This window comes from Scaptodrosophila lebanonensis, unplaced genomic scaffold (genome assembly GCF_003285725.1).
Source record: "Scaptodrosophila lebanonensis strain 11010-0011.00,11010-0021.00 unplaced genomic scaffold, SlebRS2 tig00000072-arrow-pilon, whole genome shotgun sequence".
Classification (NCBI taxonomy): Eukaryota; Metazoa; Arthropoda; class Insecta; order Diptera; family Drosophilidae; genus Scaptodrosophila; species Scaptodrosophila lebanonensis.
Window position 1 is genome coordinate 4,396,545 of NW_022060558.1, and position 17,140 is coordinate 4,413,684.

The window sequence follows — 17,140 nt, forward strand, 5'->3', positions numbered from 1 at the left end:
AAATGCCGTCCTAGTGACACAGTGTTAAGAAACAACAGTATCACCGAGGGTTGGAATAAAGACTACGTCGATGAGTAGATGGAAGAGGAACAAGTAAATGGTCCTGGGATTTTCAGCAACTGTGTTCATTTAACGTTACATACTCATGCGTATATACTGGATATGGATTGCAAAAAAATTTAAGACTTTCACTAGGGTTCTCATCTTAGTATTAATAATTTATTTATTATAATTACTTTTATATTGATGAGCATCATAATCGTGATACTCATAATAAATATATTAAATAAATTATCTACAGTTCTAATAAACATGTTTCGCTTCTCTTTCGATGTCGGCGCTATCTTAGCTCACATGAGTGGATAGCAATCGCAAACGAAATTGCAAACGTGAGTTAGCAGTGGCCGCATGTACATACATACATTCATATATATGCATACATATGTGTACATCGTCTGCAAATCGGCCTCAGCTTCAGCTCAACTGTACCATCAGCAAAGTTTAATTTAATTTCAATTCGTAAAGTTATTGTAAAATAAAATCATCTGCAATAATGTCGACCGTGCCGAAGCGACCGAAGCTCGATGGAGAGGCAAATGCTGCAGAAGAGGAGCCGGAAAATGCCGAAACTCTTGAACAAATTGACGCCTGCCAAAATGAAATAGATGCATTGAATGAAAAGGCAAGCGAAGAGATCTTAAAGGTTGAGCAAAAATACAATAAACTGCGGAAACCTTGCTATGAAAAGAGGAGTGAGCTGGTCAAACGGATTCCTAATTTCTGGGTGACAGCGGTGAGTAGACGGTTTCGTTGCCATTATGTATATGCATAATTATACATACATATATAGATGCATATGTATACATACATGCTATGTATGTAAGTACACTTGCAATTGTCTATATGTATGCACAGATAAATGCTTTAAGCATAAATCATCACGGCAATGTTAATATTGGCGGCAAACGTTAAAAGTTGTAAAAAAAAAATTGATTTTGTCGCCGTACATCTGGAAGAAAATGTTCTTTATTCGAGGTATTTTTTTCGCCGCCACTGCCGCCGGGCGTTTGCATATGTATGTACATATGTGTGTGTGTTGAGTATGAGTCGATAAGTGTCGTTGTGTTATCGCGGTGTGGTTCAGGGTGGACCATTTGTAGCGCCGGTTGCCCATTACAATCTTTACCAAGTACCTAAAACAAACGGTAATTTGATTTTATATTGCAGTTTATAAACCATCCACAAGTTTCGGGCATACTGGACGAAGAAGAAGAAGAATGTCTGCACGCCTTAAACAAACTGGAAGTGGAAGAATTCGAAGACATAAAGTCGGGGTATCGCATTAATTTCCACTTCGACGAGAATCCTTACTTTGAAAACAAGGTCCTCACCAAAGAGTTCCATTTGAATTCAGCGGGTAAGCAAGTTAGACTCTTAACTATCTCAACTGTATCTTACCTTCCTTACTTTTATGCATATGTACATTTATGCAGCTGCCTCTGAAAATAGCGATTGGCCAGCGTCAACCAGTACGCCAATACAGTGGAAGGAGGGAAAAAATCTACTCAAACAATTGCTGACAAAACCCTATGGCAACAAGAAGAAACGTAATTCGGAGTACAAAACTTTCTTTGATTGGTTCTCTGACAACACAGATCCAGTGAACGACGAGATTGCTGAACTGATAAAAGACGATTTATGGCCCAATCCCCTCCAGTATTATCTGGTACCCGATATTGAAGTTGAGCCGGAGGAAGAAGATGAGAACGAAGAGGAAGCATTCGATGACGATGATGGTACTTATACTTAACTATTTTTTATTATTATTGTTTACGTAAATAGTTACCTTCTGCAAATTTCAGATGGTGAAGATGGTGAAGAAGATGAGGAGGACGACGGTTAGTGTGTATATTTTGTATGATTTCTGGGAACTATCCACACCATTTTTCTTTATCTTACAGACGATAAGTAGTTGCTAAAAACATAATTATCCGTAATTCTACTTCAACTGTAAACCCAAAATGGTGTACAACGAACATACTTATAATCATAATTTTCTATGTGGATAAACACTAAAGATCCATGCAAAATAGGCAACACTTGAATAGCATCGTCTTAGATTGTTTTAAGTTTCGTTTTAAGTAAAATCGTAAAAAAAAACCTTAAAAGTCAAAAGTTTTTAAGCTATCAATAAAAACCAATGAACACAAGCTGCGTTTTTCACTTAATATTTGAGCATGCCATGCTAACTGCCACTTCTTTTCACTTTTTTTTGCTATGGTAACACTTTTTCATCAGAAAAAGGGTAACACTGTACGCCCCAGCTGCGGTATTAGGTGAAAAATTCTGCGCACGGGAATAACGATGGCCTCCGTTAACAAATTGGCAATTTTGGTATGCATATACGATAATAATATTTAATTTAAAGCATAATTCACAACTGTGAAATGACCTGGTAACCTGAAGAAATCAAAATGAATCAAAATATCGTTCAAAATTATAAATTACCTAATGCCGATGTTTTTGGTTATGTAATTTTGCAATTTTGACATTAGTAAAATCTTACTGGGTTATAATTCCGAGTGCACAAACTCGACCTAAGTTATTATAAAACTAACAAATGTTATTCATTTAGAGCCGCTCGCTCAGCTCCGCTGCCCAGAAGACGGTCAAGCCACCCGTGCAGGTGTTCGGTCTCGAGGGTCGTTACGCCTGTGCCCTGTATTCGGCTGCATCTAGAACGAGCCAATTGGATCAAGTGGAGAAGGACTTGACCGCACTACAGGCTACCATAAAGGCTGATAAGAAGTTGCGCGAATATGTGACCAGTCCTATTATTAATAGGAGTGTAATGGGGAACGCTTTGCAAGAGGCTGCTGCTAAATTGCGGTTTGCGTCAAGTACTGCTAACTTGTTGGGTCTATTGGCCGATAATGGCCGCTTGAAGAAGCTGGACACTGTCATCAACGCTTTCAAGACCATCATGGCTGCTCATCGCGGCGAGGTGGTGTGTGAAGTGGTGTCAGCAAAGCCACTGGACTCGTCCCAGCAAAAGCAATTGGAGGGTGCTTTGAAGGTATGTAATACAGAGTGTAAATATAATATTGGAGTGTATATTATCTATTATCTTTGCAGTCCTTCCTAAAGGGAAATGAGTCACTGAAGATCACCTCTCGTGTGGACCCCAGCATCATTGGCGGATTAATTGTTTCCATTGGCGACAAGTATGTAGATATGAGCATTGCCAGTAAAGTGAAGCTGTATACAGAAGTTATTCAGTCGGCTGCCTAAGTCCTATTTCACATTACAAATTACGGATAAGATGTGAAAGAAACTTTTGTGGAGATCTGATATATATGCAGCCATTAGCGAATAAAAACATTGTATCCAACTTAAAACTGTCCAATATTTTCGGTTAAACCATAAGATGTTTTATTCCCATATTTTACAGTACCAAAAAGTATGTGAATGCCAAAGATATTAAAAATATGACCTAAAAAACTTGAAACGTTGGCAATGGAGCCTCATTGTTGATCTTCGCTATTTGATCATCTTTAGTTTCGAGCCAGTTGCAGCTCTTGGTGCTATCAGTATCGCGAGCCTTCGGATTTTTGCCTAAATAGTATTGCACCCTGCGAAACAGCGGTGTGGTTGGAAATGGCTCAACGGTGGGGAATATGTCTTCATCGCTGTCGCGCATGATGCGATGCTCCTTGGGCGGCGTAAGGCTTTTCTTATGTTTTTTCCGCTTGCCCTTCTTAATGTGCTCCTCTTCCCGGGGCAGCGATTCTTCGGGCGCAGGTTCATGCTTCTCGGGAGCGTGGAGTGTAGTATCCGGACTCATTCGGTTAAACTCACTGTACAGATCGTCAATTTTGCATTGTAGTGTCTGATGCATGGTAGTTTGGCGATTGAGTATGTCCTCCAACTGCCGTATACGAGCTTGTTGGTCCTCAATAATCTGATTCAGCTCATACCGAACTTGCTGTTCGCATTCGCAGCCGCATGGCGGGTGATCTTGACGTGGCGGTGGTTGGGGCAGAGGCGGACAACAGACTGACTTGCAGCAGTTCTCAGCTTCTTCCTGCTGCGGTTTAAGACAATGATCACAATTACACGGGCACTCATCCGTCGGGTGGCGTCCCCGACCCAGCAACAGGACATCCGTGCAATCGCGCAGGCACTCGTCTTTCGCTGCCTCCTCCTCCTGTTTCTTGGCCACATCGTCTTGGGTAGGTGTGCGAAGTACTGTAAATTCTGTTGTATCGATATCAGGAAATTTAGCACCGCCATCGCTGAAATTCGACTCTAGTACACAGATATCAGTTTCCGAGCCAGCAATAGCAACTTTGGATTTCTTCTTTTCATCCGAATGGCACGATTTGCCACAGTAAGAGGGCAATGAAGCACCCGTCATCAGCAACACATTGACGGCTGGCTTGCTAAATCCCTCCGGTAGTTCAGCTGATGGACCGCGCTCACAACAGCACTCCAAGTCTCCATTTTTATTTTGCGTTTGTCCCGTGCAGCACTTAAATTTGGCAGCCTGGTTTTGGGTTTCCTGCACAAACTGTGGTATGTGTTCGATGCACACGCAGCAATATTTCTGAATTGCATCCACCGGTATGTTGTGGGCATTCAGGCTGCGCTGCCAGATACGCGCTTCCTTTTTCGTCTTCGGATAGTGAAAGGTGCGCTTTCCGCATGCATCGCTTGGGGGTTCAATACCGCAGATGACACAGCGACGTCTCATAACAGGCACAACGGAGATGGGAACATTTAAATTTGTCCTTTTTAAATATTTTTGGTTTTTTTTTTATAAAATATAAAACTTGAGCTTTTGAATTGATCTGTGATTTTAAAATCGAGGTCTAATAGTATGGTCCATTTGTGCCCCCACAAGCTGAATAAATGAGAAGGCTCTTGAATAGATAGGACTTATTCATTTTTCTCTTCTCCGAGCGGATTTCTGTATTAACCACCTTTTTTAAAGGTTGCCTGTGTATCTGGGTTCTTCGATGACTTCATAATATACAATTTTAATATGCCAAAGTGGATTGGTTGGGGACTGATTTTGTAGGTGCGGATGATGAGTGCTTCTTTTTGAATTTATGTAGATTCTGCAAGTTACTATCTACCTTGGCAAGGATGCCTTCATAGTCGGCCTGTTGTATCATTTCTTTCTGCTTCCTCTCTCTCTCCCTTGCCAACCTTTTCTCCCTCTCTTCCCTTCTCAATTGCTGGTGTCGTTTCTCGACGGCACTACCTGATGTCCGCCTCTTCCTAGAGGTAGCTGGTATTCCCGCTTCTTCAGTCTGACCATCAGATTTGCACTGGAGTGCATTGACTTTGCTCTGAATGGTCTTTTGCAATTTGTTCTGCTGCGCTATGAGGAGTTCCAGCTCTTGTATGCGATTTTTCTGTTCCGTTATGAACTCATTATATTTGACGATGTCGGTAGAGGGTTGGTCGAGATCCGAAAAGTAACTGTCTGTGACATAGCATTCGGGAAATCGAGTCAATAGACTGTCTGTATCAATGTCTGGCCAGCTGGAAGAAGCACAAAGTTCGCAGTTACATGGTATCTCATCGGTAGTATGTTCGATCTTGCCAAGGAGCAGGACATCCGCACAATTGTCGCCAGTGCAATCTGTATTCTTTTCGTCCTTCTTGCTCTCTTTGTTGGTCGATTTTTTTTGGGCCTCTGGTTCAGACGTCGGTGCACGCATTATTGTCATCTGGGTCTCATCTATATCCGGAAAAGTAGCAGCCTCATTTGTGAAGTTCGATTCCATCACACATATTTTTGTATTTGTGGCGGATCCTTTCTTATCAACATTAGTGGTACGTTCGCAATACGACGGCACAGTTGCTCCGGACATGACCAGAACATTGACTTGAGCGTTCGCCGGCAGCAGATTATTGAATACCTCGTTCAACTCAATACTAGATGAGTATGCCTTCGACTCAGCCTGCAGATCTCTGTTCGTCAAAGTCTCACTGCTAATGCAACTGGTGACGTCGAGTAAGCACCAGTCGCACTGCCGATCCTGTATCTTGCATGGCGTCGTCGGAATGCTGCGAATAGCCGAATTTCGCTGCTGTTGCGGCTGTCGTTTCTGCTGCTGAGGCTGCGGTTGTTGCTGCTGTTGCGCTCGCTCATATTTGCTCTGACTATCGACACCATAACGTACAACTGGATTATTGCATGGCTGACAGCTTGGCAGTGGCTGTGGCTTTCTGAGGCTCATTTGCGAATAGTTCTGATTCGGGACTTGGCAGCTCTGCTGACCCATAGACCTGCAGCAGCAACAACAGCAACACGAACAATTCTGCTTGCCATACAAATCGCAGGAGTTTTGAGAATTTGAAGTGCACTGATACCGTCGAGATGGCAAATTGAAGTACCACCCCTCCGGCTGCGGCTGGGGTTTCTGCTGAAGCTCTGTTTTTTCGCTCCAACTAACCCGTATGGGATCGGGTTCTTGTGTTGCCACATTTCCGCCTCTGTCAACTTGGCGTCGTGCTCCTCCTCCTCTGGGGTGAGGGCCTGCCCAACCATCGGACTGCGATTCAGTTCTTCCTCTGTTCTCCTGAAGGGCGGGATTCTGCTGTCCTCGCGACTGATTGTAGTACCAATGACCCGTATTTTGCTGTTGCTGTTGTCGTTCCAACCCCATTGCGAATTCGGGACGATTGCCTTGAAAGTTTTTACGCCATGACTGCTTACCCTGTCCATACATATTGCCGGAATTATTATTGCCCGGCTGTTGCTGCTGCTGGCTCTGCTGTCGGCTGATTTCCTCTGCGATGTGAGCATTACAAACGCAACAGGACTTCCGCAACGTCTCGACTGGCACATTGTGGGCATTGAGGAAGCATTGCCACTTGCGGGCTTCCTTTTGATTGTTCGGATACATGAAGTCGGTTTCGTTTGTTCGGGGCTTACGGCCACAGATTACACAGGAACGTTGCATTATTATACAAAAAGGGGACAGAGACAAATTTGTGAGGGGCACAAATAGTTGAATTTTGTTTAAAGTTTTTGAGATGACTGCGATTTACAAACTAGACATAAAACATTTTCGGCTGTTCTCTGTATACTCAACCACTATAAACAGTGTCATAAAAGGCATCGAAGTATTGGTCGATCTAAGGACAGGTTCTGTACTTTCAAATTTATGTTTTTTAATGGGTGAACGATATGAAAATGTTTGCCCACTAATTTGATTTGAAATTTTTATAACCACCAAAATGCTTATCTACGTTTATGTATACATACATATATTTTTTTCAAAGTACTTATTACTTGCTGTTGTAATTAAGTCTAAGAACTAATGCTAATCAAAAAATCATTGTTTTTTGTTGTTCATATTACTAAATAATTCAATAGATATTATGTATATGGGTATATCTATAAAATTGCATACACATGTACATTTTTATGTTTCAAATTTAAAACAGCATCTTTACACCTACACATTTTTGTATAAGTAATTTTGTATATTAATGTATAAACGAGCTTAATTAAACATTAGTTATGGTAATGAAAGAAAAAAGTTAAATTGCCAATGAATTTGTATGTTGCTGTACGTGTTGCTAGCATGAAAAAAACAACAATTGGGGTAGGGGCCTCCACGTAAATTGTAGATTTTATCTGGTATTTTACACAACATCTGGTGCATCTATAGATTCATATATACGTGCATCTATAGACTCATATGTACGAACAATACATATTGCGTTTATAATTGTGTTTGTATGTATATAATATGTGATATTTAAACAATTTAATATACAATAGAAACCGAAATATTTTTGGTTTACATCAATGCCATATTATGGGGACCGGTGTGTTTAGAGATATTCCAAACTAAATGTCCGGTTAGCCAGTTTGACAGTTTGGGGGTCGGCTTTCGGGCTGCCCGTAAGGAGTTTAGCATTTTACAATTGAAATCGCTTTCGCATTAGAAAACGAACTTAAAACATAAATAAATCTAGTAATTATAGCTCTTCCTTCGCTGCAGCGCTCACCCCATTCTCGTCCTCATCGTCTACCCATTCGCTAATTAGACTCTTTACCTTATCAGCGCTGTCGACGGCCTCTTGCTCTCTGCTGTTGGCGGCTTCACTTGTGTTGGCCTGCTCCTCAGCTAATGTTGTCGTGGCGGTTTCTGCAGCTGTTGTTGTTGTTGGCGTTGCCTGCTGCTCGACTGATGATGCTACTGATTTCGCTTCGGGTGTTAACGATGCTTCTGCTGCCTTTTGTTGCTCCGCCTTCTCTATTTTTATTTTATCGGATGGCAATAATTGCGTGGGCGGCACATCATCATCATCAGGAACCGCTTTCTCGGCCTGAGCAATCAGTTCATCGAGCAACTCCTTTCTGATATTCTCAGCCTCCAAATGCACATCATCCTCGGTTGCAGCAGCAGCTTTAACCGAGGATGTTTCCACTGACGCTGTGGTATCTGCTTTGACTTTAGGTTCTGCAATGAATTCCTCCTCAGTTTCGTTTTCCTTCTTAATGCACAGTAATTTTTTCACATCTTCATCATCATCCACGGCTTCTTCTGCCCTTTCACTGCCTGTCGCTGCAGCTGTTGTTGTATTTATCAAACTGTCAACATCCATCTTTTCCTGGCCAGCCTCCGTTTCTTTATTTGTACTTTCGATGGAGATTGCAGCTTCGACTGCTGCTTGAACTTCGGCACTGATCTGTTCTGTTTCTTCAATATCAGCAGCATCAGCTTCGGCAGCATTCTTTTGTTGAGGGTCTTCGGCGATTGTTTCTTCTTCTACTTCTACTAATTCTTCTTTCTCTACTGGCTTTTCATCTTGTTTTGTTGTTGTTGTAGCAGCGGCAGACTTGTCATTGTTTAGACTCGTCTCTTCCATTGGATCATCTTCATTTTCGTCCTCGGTCCAATCACCAGTGAGTTCCTTTAACTTTTCACTTATGTCGTCACGCCAGTTTTCTGGTTTACGCTATAAAGAAGATTTTGATGATAAAGTTTAATTGAAAACTCGTTAATACTAATTTTAAAAATCTTTTCATTGAACGTTTTCTAAGAATTGAATTTAAGTGGAGATATTCGCAAACACTTTTGTCTGAAATAGTTTTTCCTCGTAAAATACATGCATATGGATTTTTTCGATTACATGAAAAAGAGCTTCACAACAATATGCGAACTTACTTCTTTGCTGCTCTGCTCCGCCTCCATTTCCTGCTCGGATATAAGATTTTCTGCCCACTCCAAATTGTCGATGGTATCCTTGCTCTCATCAGGCGCACTATCATTTAATTCGCTCTTTTTGCTGTCGTCTGCCGATGCTGCGCCGCCAAGCTCACTGTAAATTTGAGTGTCATCATATTCCTCTTCTGTGGCGGACTTATCGTCACCGTCCTGTTTGGTGTCGCCGTCGGGTTCGCTAAGAACCATTACAACTCCACCGGCTCCAGCTCCTGCCTGCTGTTGGCTCAACTGCGACAATATCTCTTTGCGCTGTTCTTCGGTTAACTCGACCTCATTGCCATCTGCGCCAACAAACTTTACCTCCTGCTCTTGGGTGGCTTGCTGTAATAATTGCTCCTCTTGCGATTGTGCTATGGCACTGTTTGCTGGCAAGCTTATATCGGATAATATACGAACTTTTTCGTCACCATGTGTCTGTTGATCCTCGTTGCCCACATCATCTTCTTCGTCCTGCGAAACAAGATACTCCTCATCTGTCTCATCGATAATGCCATCCTCTAGAGCCTGGGTCTTGTGGGAACTCTTCATGTGCCGATACAATTGTATCTCCTGATCGAACACCTTGTTGCAATAAATGCACTGCTGTTTATTATCGTCTGTATGTGCTTCATTAATGTGACTGTCCAGCTCAGCTTTTGTCATATAAGACTGATTGCACAGCGCGCACTCATTAAAATTGTAGAGCATTGATTTGATCTGGTGCTCCGAGTACATGTGGAAATGCAGCTCTCGATTGTTGCTTGAACGCCAGCCGCAGTGCTCACAAAGTGCTGTATCGATGGTTTCTTTATGTGTGTTCATCAAATGTCGGCGGAATCCACGATATGATGGAATGCTGATCGGGCGCCCATTGACGCCGCAACGCAAGCAGAGCCAAGGTCCTAAAAGAAATAAAGTGAGATATGAGTATTAGCTTTATATCGCAAATTATTAGTTGAGAGTTTATGATTTTCCATTTCAGACCATTCAATTAGTAAATGCCGTATATTTGCTATCAGAACGTCCAGTAATCTGTATATTTGCTATCAGAACGTCCACTTAACTTATTTCAAATAATATAAATATTAAAATCCCATGAATATTGTGAAAACTAGCAATATATTTAAAAATAATAAATACAATTGGACCCTTGCGCGAATTAAGAAACCACTTGCTAGACCTTTGATGCAAACGAAAATTGTTAAATAACAAGAATGGAAATCTAGAATTGAGCAGGTCTGAAAAATAAGCCCTCAAAATGAATCGGCCTAGGCCTTAGGGGAACAATGATACTTAGTGGTTATTCTAGCTCTTGTAGCTCCTTGCGTTCATCCAAACGGACGGACGGACGGACATGACATGACATATCGAATCGTTTTGTCATACTGAGCAAGAATATTAAACTTTGTGGGGTCTAGCCTCACGCCTCTACATACATTCGCACAAAACTAGTATACCCCTTTTGCGGCAGGGTATAACAATCACACTGACCTGTGGTGTTTTCAGCACCCAAGGCAATCAGCGCATGCATCGTTTTACTATCGATTCGTCGTTTTTGGGGCGTCGATTCGGCTGCAGAGGCCGAGGAGCTTGTAGATGCCGTCGCCGCCGCTGCCGTTTGCTGTGAATTTTGAGTGGGCAGTTTCTGTATGGTTGTTTCACGTAAGATCGTCTTTTGCGTCGGTGTTATCATTGGCGTCGTTTTGTCCGACTTAAAAGACACGTGAAGCTTCTTATGCGGTGACGTTGACTGTTGAGCGACTGCCGGTGCCGGCGAGTTACGTGGTGCAGGCGTTTGTTTTTCAGGGCTCGCCGGCGTATTCGGCATGATCTTTAGTTTAATGTTTTTATGGCCCTTAACAATGTGTGGATATTGGCGCAGTACCTCCGCTATAATTTTTGTATGATTTAATTTCGTGTTTGATGAATCCTTGACAATGATTGTGGGTGTTTGGCTGGGTGATTCTTGTTTGAGTATAATTGTGGTAGTGCCGTGCTCCATTTGTGTGGTTTGTGTTCCAGATTGTGCAGTGACCTGCGTTTGATGTTGCTGTTGCGGTTGTTGCTTCGACGTGGATGGCTGCGGGGGCAAATCATCATCGTCATCATCGCCGGCATGTACATCATCATACAACATCATGCCATCGTACTCCTGATCATTGTCACCATATTCTGCGGCAATTTGCTTTCGCATTCGTTGCTGCTCGGCAAACTCTTTGACATCCTCCAGACTTGGCTTTTTAGATGGGGGCGATAGTAGGCTGGTTTGCGCGGGTCTCTTGTTATTGTTGTAACCTTTGCGTAGCTGCTCAAACGGCGATGTCGGCTGCGCTTCCTGTTTCATAGTAGCTGGCGACGTTTCCGTGCTCGTGGTTATGTACTGAGTCCGATTATTAACGCCACCCGTGCGCATTAAAGGTGTTACGGACTTGGGTACCGGACGTTGTGTACTCGGCTCGGTGCGACGAATTGTGGTCGAAACCACAGTACCAGTGGTGTAAAGTGGTGTGCGGCTCTGAGGTGAGGTGACGCGTTGCTGTGGTACATTGGTGACTGGCCCAACTGGACGACGACGTACACCCTTAGGACTGGGGGGCTGTGGATACGTTAAAATTAATTAAATCAATGCTAGGGTCAAAACACCACTTACTCTTTGCTGCCGATTCACATTTTCCATTGTGCGGCGATGTGCCTCTAGTAGTTTTAATAACACTGTCATGTTCATCTCCTTGGCTGTGCGCAACAGTTTGCCATACATTTTCAACTCGAACTCCAGGGTGCCCGTGTACATAAAATTGACAATGGGCACCACCACATCCGCCTGGAATTCGTTTGGCATTATAAGTGCATCGTCGACCATTTCACAGGTTTGCTCCAGCACATTAAAGTAGTCCGTGCAAGCACTCAACACCAGGCGATGCACTTTTAATTGTGAATTGTCACGAAACTGGAGCGTTAAGTCACAATAGTCAGTTTTGTTGAAGAAATTCTGCAGCTTCTGCAGAAAGAAGACTCCCCAGTTATCCACCTTAACGGATTTAACCTCTCCCATTTTGGCCACGATGCAGTAGGTTTCAATCTATCCTTTAAATTGTATTTATCTTATTACGCACGGCGATTGCTCTGCTCGTTGCTCTCTATGTGCTGGTGGCGCAACTGTACTCCCCGGAAAGGAAAGTTGAATTGAGGACATCCATATACCAGTATGTGAAGCCATATAGAAATAAAACAATTGCATTAAAAATCAATATCAATATAATTAAAATGTTTATGTGTAGTTTAAGATGTACAAAGGCCCAGAGGGCAGCAATTGATTTTCAGCAGTAAGTTAATAAACTGCCGCCACGGCGCGCAATGCAACTTTGCATTTGTGTCTGTGTGTATATGTAGCATGTACATGTGGGTTTGTATGTGTGTAGGTCTGAGCAGCATTTCTAAAGCGCGTCGCCCTTTTTAATCATGTATGTACATACATATTTACACGTTCATGTTCAATTCAAATCACTAATAATAGCTGTAGTCAAGTAAACTACATTTCATTACGACTTCCTCCTTTTAGACTTGTACATTCGTTCAAATATTTTAATTTCACACAACAAAATGATTTGGCTTTAGTAAGGCTCGTTTATCGTTATTGCGTTTTCGATGTCGATTTACGAACAAATGCCCTATAAACGTCATACACAAAATTGCACGTTGCATTGCAATTATCTAAATTGTTGCTATTATTGTGTTAAATATTATTACATACATTTAATCTGTTTTGCACACTGTGTTTTTGCCGCAGTTCTACTTTTCTTTTCGCAGTTCGATAACAATAATTTGTGAAAATAAAATGGCGTTCGAAGCAGGAATGCAATAGGTATATCGATACATCGATTACATTACCCATACATACATCATTGGCATTTGCCGTTTAGTTTAAATACTTTTAATAAAAATAACGGGATTTTCATAAGCTAGAAGGGTTTTATTTGATAGAAGAGAATCATAACAGGGATTTAAGCTACATTCTTTATTTGGTCCTTGAGCCTTGAGGTTGACTCGTGGTTCTGTGTGGTAGACAGTTGGGCAGAATCAGATATGCCTTTCAGTCACTGCGCATTGCGCACATATTCGGGATCGACGTTAATAAAATTGCCCATGCTAAAATATAACGCGCTATTTTTGCCGAGAAACTTGAGGAAATCATGTAGATGAGCCAGTAATGCTTGCATTGCTTGTTGATCCAGCGAAGAGTATGTTAACATCGAACCCAACCTGACAAAAAGGCGCAATAGATGAAACGCACCATATAGTTCCGACAATGGAGTCTCGGGGTGTTTTTGCATTATATCCATATACTGTGTGCGCTCAAATTTATAGAGCAGCTGAGAGCCAAGCATTACATTAAAGTACTCAATTACACCGTCAAGCACATCATTAATGGCCACTTCCTTGCTTGCATTTGTTGTCTTGGCTGATTTAGATTTTTTATGGGCTAAATACTGATCAACTATTTGCTGTACAGTAACTTTAGCGGGCAGCTCTAGCAGTTTCTTCTCTTTGGAAATCGCGTACCAGTCGTCAGTTAAGCAATGCTTCAGTTCATCGGGAATTTTGATTTTCACCTCCAGCTTCATTGTATAAGTTTCCTCGCTCTCAACGCAAGGCGCATCGCTAATAGATCCAGATGTCGTCGTGCCTGTCGTGCTTGGAGTTTGTTGTGGCGTTGGGGCAACCGTGTCGGTACCATTACCTGCTACTGATGAACGCTGTTCACTCATGCGTTTCTTTTTTTGTGGTGGAGCCGTTCCCGTGCCCGCCTCATCTTCTGGCATTTCTGGTGGACCCGAATCTTCTTTGATACTGGCGTGCGGTGTACTCGGACGTGGCGTACTGGTGGTTGTATTGGCAGCTTGTGTGCTTTTTCGATTACTACGACTGGTTGTTACGCTGTTTGATATAGTGCTGCTGCTAATTCCGCTTTCATGCTTTACGGTAGCACCAGTTCCAGCTGTTGTGCTAATACCGGCATTTAATGAAATATTACCCTCTTTAGAAGGCGTTGGGGCACGAGAATCGTTACCAACTTGCTCTGTTTTCTTCGCCTTGGCATTGCCTGCTGTTAAAAATAAGTTTTTACGGTGTTTTCTGAATATCACATTATTACCAGCTCACCTTTTTTGTTGTCTTTTTTTGAACGTTCACGTTCGCCATATAAGCGGGACAATTCCTTTTGCTTCTTCACGTTGCCCTCATTGAATTTGAGAACACGGCCTTCGGGCACCCACTCGTCCCAGCTGCAAACAGGAACACGGTAAAGACAATGATGAAATAAACAAACGAATAGCTATCTTTACTTCTTGCTCCAGCCAGCATAGTGAATGTAATATTCGATTGGAGAAGTTTCTGGTTTCGTTTTTAACACTTTGGCTTCGTAAATGAGCGGTCCATGAAAACAGAGTACACGCTCGCCTGCAAATATTTGAGGAAATTAGCTAAGCTTTCATCAATTTGAAACTGCCATTACCATCGGCAAAGAGTGTTCCTGCATCGGTAGATAATAAGTTCTCTGTCTTTGCTGATTTAACGTCGCTCATTTTATTTATATGAATAAAAATAGCGTTTGAAGGAGCGTCAGTAAGCAGCTGGTATCAGTGATGGGCGAAAAACAACGATTGCAGAGTTATCGATTATGTGGGAGGATACAACTTTGAATAACAGCTGGCGCCATAGTTCACCACAGATTGTGAGTTTATATAGTTTTCTACGATTTATATAAATATACATATGTGTTTATTTATCTTACACCCTTTACTTTTAGTTTATGATCCGACTAGGTTTGTACAAATTAAACAGTCAAAAACTATCTTAATAAAGCACTACATATCTATGTTGCAACAAGTTGGTCAGCTTTATTTTACCGCCGTCACCGTAAGTTCCTCCTCCTCCCATGGACGAGGACCACGTTTATTTTCCCAGTGGTCAATATCAATGACTTTAACTTTATCATATTCTGTTTCTAGCGTCACTTCCCCTCGTTTTTTCATCGTTATTCCATATTTCTTCATATCTTCGGGTGATACCGGCTGCTTTTTAGCGTACTGGTATCTGTAGTTTAAGTATTATGTTATGATTTTATGTAATTTGGAACGTATTTGAAATTACCTCAAATTAGAAAACTGCTGCAGGCCGAAGGAGCCGGCTACCATCATAAGAAGAAATGGCACCCCATATTTAAATGATTTTTTTTTGTAAATAACATTTAATTTTTCCGTAAACGACATTCCAACTTTTGTTATGAAAATAATGATAACACCAACGGGCAACACTGCCAGATTTTTTCTGTACGAATGCTTTGACTTAAATCGATAAATACTACTTTGGATGCACATTCATATAACATGCATATACATACGTACATATGTATGTATGTGTCGAATCATTTTGCCAAATTTATTGTAAAATATATGAAAATTTAGTTTTAGATTGTTGTATGCTATAAGTTGAAGGCCCATGGGCCATGGTTCTTTCTCTGTTGTCCAAATGGATTAGTGTTAGAACATAAAGAAATTTTAGTAACGGCTGACATTTAATTTGACGCCTGTTGTTCACCTTGACCATTATTTTTGCAACCCCAAGGCAAGTCAATTATGGCAAAGATTTCCTTTTATTATAAAAATTAACAGAAATATCCCATGTCATAACCAGTTTAAACTGGATCGGGTGCAGATTTGGAGTTGGCTTGAAATAAACTTAGTAGATATGTATTTAAGTCCGTTTTAGGTCCTGTTGGTAACGCGTTTACACCATTTTGCAATAAACATGCTGCAATCGGGTAACTAATGTATCAACATTAATTTATTAAGCTGACAGCTGCGCCATGGAACACAGTGATCGCCTTCGCCTACATTGAAGTCGTCAATGCCTAATATGATGCTTTTACAACAATTTTAACCGATTATGGTTTCAGTTTTTAACAAGATTTTTCATTGAACAACGCGACGGCGACGTAAAACCTTACATGTATTTTGATGTTTGTATGTATTCTATGTGTGTAAATACTCATGGATGTACATACACACATATGTATGTATATATAATAAGAAATTATTAGTTTTCTTAACATGTGGTTTTACGTTTAAAAATGACTTAAATTTAATTCAAAAATGCTTTTCAAATTTAATGTGTTAAATCTAATTGAACACATTGAAACATATTATATGTATATTATTTTATAAAAAATTTAATTTCGTTTTTGCAGAGAGCTTTTAGTTTAGTTTAAACTTTGTTTAGTGTGGTGTGATTTTAATCAGTTAACCAAAATCTGTAGGCCGATTCGTAATGAAATATAAATTTAAGAAAAAACCTTCTTTTGCGATAATTCGTGTAGCACCCGGGATGCAGGTCTGCTCAAATCATCACAAAATCGTGTGATTTTATCGCATTTTTCGGCGACAAGTCTAAATATTTATTTCACAACCGACATTTGTTGAGGGGAATCGAAAATTTCCAATAAGCCCAAGCATGAATCTTTCTATATTAAAACACATTAAAATTGAGCAACTAAAAATATATGCTGGAAATATTTGCAGCATTCTGGTCAGGATTATTTGGGAAGTTCATTTAGGTAATAAAATTAATGGAAAGAGATTTATTGGAAATCCAATTGTGGAAGCCAAATGAATTGTCTTATGTATCGAAATTTCAAAAATTAATTATTTGAAATATTTATTTATTTAACCAGAAACATTGTTAATTGTCAGGCTATTATGACAGATCAATTTGGAGACCTTATGTTAAAGCTTTCACTGAAAAGAGTAGGGGTATTGTGTTTTTGGTGTACCTCAACCACCCAGAAGTAAAGTTTTCTTTTAAGATTCAGTATTTAGGATTATGAAGATAACTGTTTAGGAAGAACT

General features: G+C 40.9%; 7 protein-coding genes across 9 annotated transcripts; 2 read left to right on the forward strand and 5 right to left on the reverse strand.

Moving 5' to 3' along the window:
• The first annotated feature begins 465 nt into the window (after positions 1-465).
• Positions 466-2,210, forward strand: LOC115625288 (protein SET). The gene is made up of 5 exons (XM_030520300.1): positions 466-793; positions 1,228-1,417; positions 1,494-1,796; positions 1,863-1,898; positions 1,962-2,210. The coding sequence occupies exons 1-5, from the start codon at positions 554-556 to the stop codon at positions 1,970-1,972; spliced, it is 780 nt and encodes a 259-aa protein (XP_030376160.1). The 5' UTR covers positions 466-553; the 3' UTR covers positions 1,973-2,210.
• Positions 2,211-2,298: 88 nt separating this feature from the next.
• LOC115625245 (ATP synthase subunit O, mitochondrial) lies at positions 2,299-3,398 on the forward strand. The gene is made up of 3 exons (XM_030520236.1): positions 2,299-2,394; positions 2,636-3,076; positions 3,136-3,398. The coding sequence occupies exons 1-3, from the start codon at positions 2,365-2,367 to the stop codon at positions 3,289-3,291; spliced, it is 627 nt and encodes a 208-aa protein (XP_030376096.1). The 5' UTR covers positions 2,299-2,364; the 3' UTR covers positions 3,292-3,398.
• A 10-nt stretch (positions 3,399-3,408) lies between these two features.
• LOC115625244 lies at positions 3,409-4,786 on the reverse strand. The gene has a single exon (XM_030520235.1). It carries the CDS (start codon positions 4,751-4,753, stop codon positions 3,494-3,496), a length of 1,260 nt encoding a protein of 419 aa, XP_030376095.1. The 5' UTR covers positions 4,754-4,786; the 3' UTR covers positions 3,409-3,493.
• A 218-nt stretch (positions 4,787-5,004) lies between these two features.
• On the reverse strand, positions 5,005-7,058 carry LOC115625243. The gene has a single exon (XM_030520234.1). It carries the CDS (start codon positions 6,975-6,977, stop codon positions 5,040-5,042), a length of 1,938 nt encoding a protein of 645 aa, XP_030376094.1. The 5' UTR covers positions 6,978-7,058; the 3' UTR covers positions 5,005-5,039.
• Positions 7,059-7,373: 315 nt separating this feature from the next.
• LOC115625276 (centrosome-associated zinc finger protein CP190) lies at positions 7,374-13,076 on the reverse strand. Of its 2 annotated transcripts, none has more exons than XM_030520278.1 (5): positions 12,988-13,076; positions 11,887-12,392; positions 10,728-11,832; positions 9,198-10,138; positions 7,374-8,988 (listed from the first exon to the last, which is right to left on the reverse strand). In XM_030520278.1, exons 2-5 carry the CDS (start codon positions 12,286-12,288, stop codon positions 8,005-8,007), a joined length of 3,432 nt encoding a protein of 1,143 aa, XP_030376138.1. In that variant the 5' UTR covers positions 12,289-12,392; positions 12,988-13,076; the 3' UTR covers positions 7,374-8,004. The 2 variants fall into 2 exon arrangements, with proteins under 2 accessions (XP_030376138.1, XP_030376139.1); XM_030520279.1 differs by lacking the exon at positions 12,988-13,076 and adding an exon at positions 12,710-12,836.
• Positions 13,077-13,201: 125 nt separating this feature from the next.
• LOC115625286 (nuA4 complex subunit EAF3 homolog) lies at positions 13,202-14,861 on the reverse strand. 2 transcript variants are annotated; one of them, XM_030520297.1, is made up of 4 exons: positions 14,749-14,861; positions 14,579-14,693; positions 14,397-14,518; positions 13,202-14,337 (listed from the first exon to the last, which is right to left on the reverse strand). In XM_030520297.1, the coding sequence occupies exons 1-4, from the start codon at positions 14,816-14,818 to the stop codon at positions 13,331-13,333; spliced, it is 1,314 nt and encodes a 437-aa protein (XP_030376157.1). In that variant the 5' UTR covers positions 14,819-14,861; the 3' UTR covers positions 13,202-13,330. The 2 variants fall into 2 exon arrangements, with proteins under 2 accessions (XP_030376157.1, XP_030376156.1); XM_030520296.1 differs by having other exon boundaries at positions 13,202-14,340.
• Positions 14,862-15,013: 152 nt separating this feature from the next.
• Positions 15,014-15,505, reverse strand: LOC115625515 (cytochrome c oxidase assembly protein COX16 homolog, mitochondrial). The gene is made up of 2 exons (XM_030520580.1): positions 15,387-15,505; positions 15,014-15,329 (listed from the first exon to the last, which is right to left on the reverse strand). The coding sequence occupies exons 1-2, from the start codon at positions 15,503-15,505 to the stop codon at positions 15,134-15,136; spliced, it is 315 nt and encodes a 104-aa protein (XP_030376440.1). The 3' UTR covers positions 15,014-15,133.
• Positions 15,506-17,140: the final 1,635 nt, after the last annotated feature.

Coding starts and splice junctions, on each gene's coding strand:
- LOC115625288 (XM_030520300.1), top strand. CDS start 554: ATGTCGACCGTGCCGAAGCGACCGAAGCTCGATGGAGAGGCAAATGCT. Junction 1,418..1,493: donor GTTCCATTTGAATTCAGCGG/GTAAGCAAGTTA, acceptor ACATTTATGCAG/CTGCCTCTGAAAATAGCGAT. Junction 1,797..1,862: donor AGCATTCGATGACGATGATG/GTACTTATACTT, acceptor TGCAAATTTCAG/ATGGTGAAGATGGTGAAGAA.
- LOC115625245 (XM_030520236.1), top strand. CDS start 2,365: ATGGCCTCCGTTAACAAATTGGCAATTTTG. Junction 2,395..2,635: donor TTAACAAATTGGCAATTTTG/GTATGCATATAC, acceptor TTATTCATTTAG/AGCCGCTCGCTCAGCTCCGC. Junction 3,077..3,135: donor AATTGGAGGGTGCTTTGAAG/GTATGTAATACA, acceptor TTATCTTTGCAG/TCCTTCCTAAAGGGAAATGA.
- LOC115625244 (XM_030520235.1), bottom strand. CDS start 4,753: ATGAGACGTCGCTGTGTCATCTGCGGTATTGAACCCCCAAGCGATGCA.
- LOC115625243 (XM_030520234.1), bottom strand. CDS start 6,977: ATGCAACGTTCCTGTGTAATCTGTGGCCGTAAGCCCCGAACAAACGAA.
- LOC115625276 (XM_030520278.1), bottom strand. CDS start 12,288: ATGGGAGAGGTTAAATCCGTTAAGGTGGATAACTGGGGAGTCTTCTTT. Junction 11,833..11,886: donor ATGTGAATCGGCAGCAAAGA/GTAAGTGGTGTT, acceptor ACGTATCCACAG/CCCCCCAGTCCTAAGGGTGT. Junction 10,139..10,727: donor GGGTGCTGAAAACACCACAG/GTCAGTGTGATT, acceptor TATTTCTTTTAG/GACCTTGGCTCTGCTTGCGT.
- LOC115625286 (XM_030520296.1), bottom strand. CDS start 14,818: ATGAGCGACGTTAAATCAGCAAAGACAGAGAACTTATTATCTACCGAT. Junction 14,694..14,748: donor AGGAACACTCTTTGCCGATG/GTAATGGCAGTT, acceptor AAATATTTGCAG/GCGAGCGTGTACTCTGTTTT. Junction 14,341..14,396: donor AAAAAAAGACAACAAAAAAG/GTGAGCTGGTAA, acceptor TATTTTTAACAG/CAGGCAATGCCAAGGCGAAG.
- LOC115625515 (XM_030520580.1), bottom strand. CDS start 15,505: ATGTCGTTTACGGAAAAATTAAATGTTATTTACAAAAAAAAATCATTT. Junction 15,330..15,386: donor CAGCAGTTTTCTAATTTGAG/GTAATTTCAAAT, acceptor CTTAAACTACAG/ATACCAGTACGCTAAAAAGC.